Source organism: Camellia sinensis, chromosome 9, assembly GCF_055761805.1.
Source record: "Camellia sinensis isolate YWXY chromosome 9, ASM5576180v1, whole genome shotgun sequence".
Lineage (NCBI taxonomy): Eukaryota > Viridiplantae > Streptophyta > Magnoliopsida > Ericales > Theaceae > Camellia > Camellia sinensis.
The window spans coordinates 11,430,001-11,435,579 of record NC_138969.1 but is presented as its reverse complement, the minus strand read 5'-3'; the positions used below and the strand labels follow the sequence as shown (position 1 = coordinate 11,435,579).

At 36.2% G+C, this 5,579-nt stretch overlaps 1 protein-coding gene across 1 annotated transcript in view; it reads left to right on the top strand.

Annotated features, from left to right (window-relative positions):
- Positions 1–200: 200 nt before the first annotated feature.
- Positions 201–5,579, top strand: part of LOC114265885 (exocyst complex component EXO84C) — a 10,600-nt gene continuing 5,221 nt past the window's right edge. The window contains exons 1-4 of the mRNA XM_028206724.2: positions 201–537; positions 1,921–2,015; positions 2,945–3,989; positions 4,924–5,445. Of these exons, the coding sequence (XP_028062525.2) occupies positions 442–537; positions 1,921–2,015; positions 2,945–3,989; positions 4,924–5,445 (1,758 nt within the window). The 5' untranslated portion in view covers positions 201–441. The remainder of the gene's footprint in view (positions 538–1,920; positions 2,016–2,944; positions 3,990–4,923; positions 5,446–5,579) is intronic.

Sequence of the window (5,579 nt, the reverse complement as noted above, 5' to 3'; positions counted from 1 at the left end):
AGATAATTGAATTTTTTGTGGTTGGATGTGATATTTATAAGAAAAAAAATAATAATTATGAAATTAAATGTGATATTTTATTTGATTTTTTTTTTTAAATTTTACAAAAACTTTGCCTTCTAATAAAAAAAATCAAAAAAAATCTAAAATCAAATCTTGCCAAACACCACCATAAATAAAAAAAATCAAAATATGTAGATGAGGCAAGAAGAAAGTGGGGTCAAATCAAATGTGAAAATGATGGGCTCTAAAAACCATGGCATGGGGAAGAAGTGATCACGATAGTCCGCCGAAACACCACAACAACAACCCTTCTTCTTCTTCTTCTTCTTCTTCTTCTTGGACTCTGAACTTTTGAGTTTTTGCTTGTAGTTTCAGAGAGAGAGAGAGAGAGAGAGAGAGAGAGAGGGAAAATTGGGTTAATCAAAACTAGGCTAAGAAATGGAGAGTAGCGAAGAAGACGATGACTTCCCATCAATCGAATCTGTCACTCCACAGTCTAAGATCGACACCATCTATCAGTCCAAGACCGAAAAGGTATACTAATGTTTCATTTTTCTTTTTCTTTTTTCCTTCCCATTTTGTTTGGTTGCTGAGAAAATATACTAAGAAGAAAATAAATTTCAATGTGCCTAAAATCTATTCATCTGCTTAGCCTAATACTGTAATTCAACTATTCCCACAAAATTACGACTCCATCGGGGCCACATCCAGCCTTTACTCAAATTTCTACTCAAATCAAATCTAAAATTTGTGCAAAAGTTTTATTTGATGTGAAGTAATTGAATGGAAGTAAAAATTTGAGTAAAAGCTTGAATAAAAGTGATAAATTTGAAAGCCAAAATAGCTTTGAAAAAATTTGAGTATCCCTCAATTTGAGTAAAAAAGCTCTTTTTGATTTGAGTTGGAGTAAAGCAATGGTGAGGGTTTTTGGGGTTTTTTTAACTCAAATTTAAATTTTATATGGGTAAAAGGTAAGGCCTTTTTTTTTGTTTTTTTTGATAACTAGGTAAAAGGTAAGGATTTTGTTTGAAATCATCTTTGTTAAACCTTGATCATTTATTAAGATAGTTTTTATCTTTGATCAACCCTTTGTTTTGATTTTTTAATTTTTTTTCTTCTGAAGTTTGAATTTTACCTATTTGAAGTTTAATTCCGTGAAAGGGGCTGCATTTTGCTTACCATCTCGGTTTGAAGTTAGTCCATGGTTGTGTTGTGCTTTGTTATTGGGGTCTGAAGTATTTTGTGTTCAATCTACGGGGAGTGTAGGCTTTTGTGGTTTTCATCTTAATTGGTTTCTGATAATGTGGGTTTTTTTTAGTTTTAGGTTAGTGTTGTGCAAAAAGTTTTTATATGTCTTTTTAGTGCTTTGTTTGGTTATGAATTGTTGAGGGAAAATGGAAAGAAAATGCATGGGAATCATTATTCCTTGTTTGGTTGCCATAGAATTCAATTATAAAATGAAAATAAGATGAGTATATGGTAAAGTTCTTGATTCTAGATACCATTTCATCTATTTTTCATTATTTTCACGTAGTTTCATATAAAATTTATAATATAATGATTTTTAACGTGGAAGGGAAGCACGGAGTAAAATCGTTTTTGTTTTCACTTTCCTTTCCTTTTACTTTTCCCTTAACAATTTCAAGTTCAAAACAAGCCTATGCCCTTTATTTATTGTAATTGGATTTACTCTTCCAATTAAGTAGCGAGAGATGGTAGTCTTAGCGGGTAACACTGGAAGGATTGAACCTGATGTCAATTCAATACTATGGATTTGTCACAAGGAAAGTTTTACAGACATTAATATCGTAAACTATCCACAATAGAATGTGATAAAATCAATTTCATAGGAGGAACACAAATTTTAGGTATTCAATTTATTCAATAATTATATTTTGACCATGCTTATTTGTGTAGGGAATTAGAAAGCTCTGTTTTGAGCTTTTGGATTTAAAGGATGCAGTGGAGAACTTATGTGGCAATACACGCACAAAGTACTTGGCTTTCTTGAGGTAATACTATTTCTCTGTTTTTTGGTTGCCGTATGATCCCTCCCTTTGCTTTTATGCTTCTATCTAAATCCATCCCTTTTAGTCCCATCCCTCTTTAAAGACTGGGATGTGTTAATATGACAATAATGATAATTACCCCCTTTATTCCCATCCCTCTTTAAAGCCTCCCACTGTTTTGCTCCTCAACAAACTCCCTCGCATCCGGCGATGCACACGCCTGCTCAACACCACCCTCCTCCAAACCAACACCTCCCATCACCTGATCTAAGATACCATTCCCAAAACCTTCTTTGCCCCAGACACCACTGACTGTAGCTCAGGACTATCCTGCCCCAAAGCATCATTCAGACATCTGAAAACCTGATCAACCGGAGGGTTCACCTGAGACCAAACGCGAGGAGCCGTAGCTCAGAAAATTAACCTACACATAAAACCCTAAAAACAAGTATAACAATAAACATTTATTCCTCACAATATATATAAAGTCTCAAAATTTGATCCTTTCTAAAACTCATAAAAATATCAATAGCAATATAATGTGTGTGTGTTTATATATCTAATAAGACTGATGATTCAATGATCTAGGCAGCAATAAAAAATATCAAGTTCTAATAGGTCCAACAACTACTATGGTACATCACTAATGATCCTATAAAATATCTCACTCAAACGTATACCTCTAAGTTGTTTTTCCCCAGAACCAAGTTCGCCTCATTCTATATGAGTGCGCTGAACAGCATTCTCTTTTGGTACTATTTTTAATGCAATTTTCCTTGTTAAAAGAGTGCACCCCTTTGTTTTGAAGATATTTACTTCATAAAAATCAGCTTGTGGTTGTTAATTGCATCCTAACTTACTTTAATTGCTTTTGTTTGGTACATTAGTGGTTGACTACATATGTAGAACGTTGATTATGATGATTATTGTAGGTTATCTGAAGAAGTCGTGGAAGTGGAGCACGAGCTAAATGAGCTCCGTAAGCATATTTCAGCTCAAGGGATTCTAGTTCAGGATTTGATGAGTGGTGTATGCCGTGAATTGGATGAGTTTAACGGGTCTAGCGGTGACATACAGGAAGCTGAGCAAAATCTTGAAAATTGTGAACTCGAAGTTCCCTTGCTAAATGAAGCAGGGGGTCACGAGAGGATGTTTTTGGAGAATGTTGATGTTCTCTTGGCTGAGCATAAAGTGGAAGAAGCACTGGAGGTATTGGATACTGAAGAGAGAAGTCATCCTGAGCTGAAAGGCTCAGGAGATGCTTCTTCTACTGAACCGTCCTCATACAAGTCCGCTTTCTTGAAAAGGAAGGAAATGCTTGAGGATCAGCTAGTTGAGATTACTGAACAACCCTTAGTTGGTATTCTTGAACTGAAGAAGGCTTTATCCGGATTGCTAAAGCTGGGAAAAGGTCCTTTGGCACATCAGCTACTGTTGAAATCATATGGGTCCCACCTCCAGAATAGCGTCAAGGCTTTTCTTCCATTCTGCCATACTTACCCAGAAACATATTCAGCCACGTTGTCTAACCTTGTATTCTCTTCAATCTCATTGACAACAAAAGAATCTGGTTTGATATTTGGTGACAATCCTGCTTATACCAACAGAGTCATTCAATGGGCAGAATGTGAAATTGAATCTTTTGTACGGTTGGTTAAGGAGAATGCACCTCCTTCTGACACAATATTTGCTTTACATGCTGCTAGTATTTGTGTTCAGGCTAGTCTTAGCCACTGTTCTGCATTGGAATCACAAGGTTTAAAACTCTCAAAATTGCTTTTGGTACTTTTGCGGCCATACATAGAAGAAGTCTTGGAGTTGAATTTCAGGCGGGCTAGAAGAGTAGTCCTTGACATTGCTGGAACTGATGAGAGCTTGCAGTTGTCGCCTCGTTTTGCATCGCCACTATCTATTTTTGCAACATCATGTGATAGTTTGCTCATTCATAGTGGAATGAGGTTCATTTTCGTTGCCAAAGTAAGTTTTTCTCATCTGTTAGGGGAATTATCTCTTATCCCAATAGTGAAACTTTCATTGTACATGGTTTGCACGTAAATAATTATAAAGCAATATATTTATTTACTGTGACTTACATTGGAGATTTTGAAAGTATTTAGGATTTGAAATACTTTTTGGACCATGAGATTTTGCGTAATTTGAGAATCTAGACAAACAAGTTTCCTATGAGAAGAAGTGACAGAGAAAATCTTGCAATTATAAAATCATTCTCTCATCATATGCATTAGGGTCAACCATACCCCATTGTGGTCTACTGAAATGTAGGTCTTGCTCTGCTGTTCCCATGCAATGTCCCTAGGCATCAAGTAATGAAGCTTAGGGAGACATGCTTCTGGTGTGTGGCTCAGATGCTAAAATATTTGTTAAATTAGTCAATCTAGTTACATGCATTATAGAAAACAAGGATATGCCTCCTAATAAGCCATGTCTGACATGTGTTGGACAATGACACTCATCGACATGTGCTGCCCATGTAGGACATCTGTCCAAATGTGTCTTATTTGTTTATGTTTCCTACACATGTTGGATGCATGTCTATGGCTTGTGTCTACAGACATGTATTCTTGTAGATTTGCTTAAGGATATCATTACATGCATGTGTGCATGCCCAAAGTTTTTATGTATTTTTAGCTATAATAATATTCTTGACACATGGCAAATGTCTTGTAAGTCAACTTCAAACCATGCGCATGGATGTGTTGTATGGTTTGGCTGCATGCTGACTTAAGAATGATTATCTTGGAGGCTTTTCCAGGAATCAAACAGCATAGTTAGAGCCAATAGAGAGATGGGTGATACATACTCAATTCAATTTTTTTTTTTGGGTACGTGGTTGGTGATGTCTCAATTATCAATTCATCTCGTAACCTTAATAGTGAAATATTCTTTACAGGATATAGTGGAGCAGTTAACCCCCCTGGTTATTTTGCACTTTGGAGGAAATGTATTGACTAGAATTTCACAGCTTTTTGATAAGTACGTGGATGCTTTGATTAGAGCGTTACCTGGCCCATCTGAAGATGACAATCTTACAGAGTTGAAAGAAGCTGTACCTTTTAGAGTCGAAACAGATTCTGAACAGCTTGCTCTATTGGGAACTGCATTTACTGTTGCGGATGAACTATTGCCAATGCTTGTGTCTAGAATTTGGAGCGCATTGAATGAAAGCAAGGAAGCAGCGAACGGAGTTGTTGAAAACATCCTGCCTATGGCAAACAATGCTATAGAACTCAAGGATTGGAGGCGCCATCTTCAGCATTCATTGGACAAGCTCAGAGATCACTTCTGTCGACAATATGTTTTAAATTTTATTTATTCAAGAGATGGAGAAGCACGTTTAGATGCACAGATTTATTTACATGGTAAAGGTGATGATCTGATTTGGGATTCTAACCTGCCTTCACTACCCTTCCAGGTTATCTTTTTCTCCTCAAATTGCTGAAATTATCATTGCCCTCAGATGTTATACACTATTCTTCGATGCATGGTATAATTTAATATGCTCTCTCTGTTATCCAGATTCCCATGTTTAAATGGGAAGCCAATTCA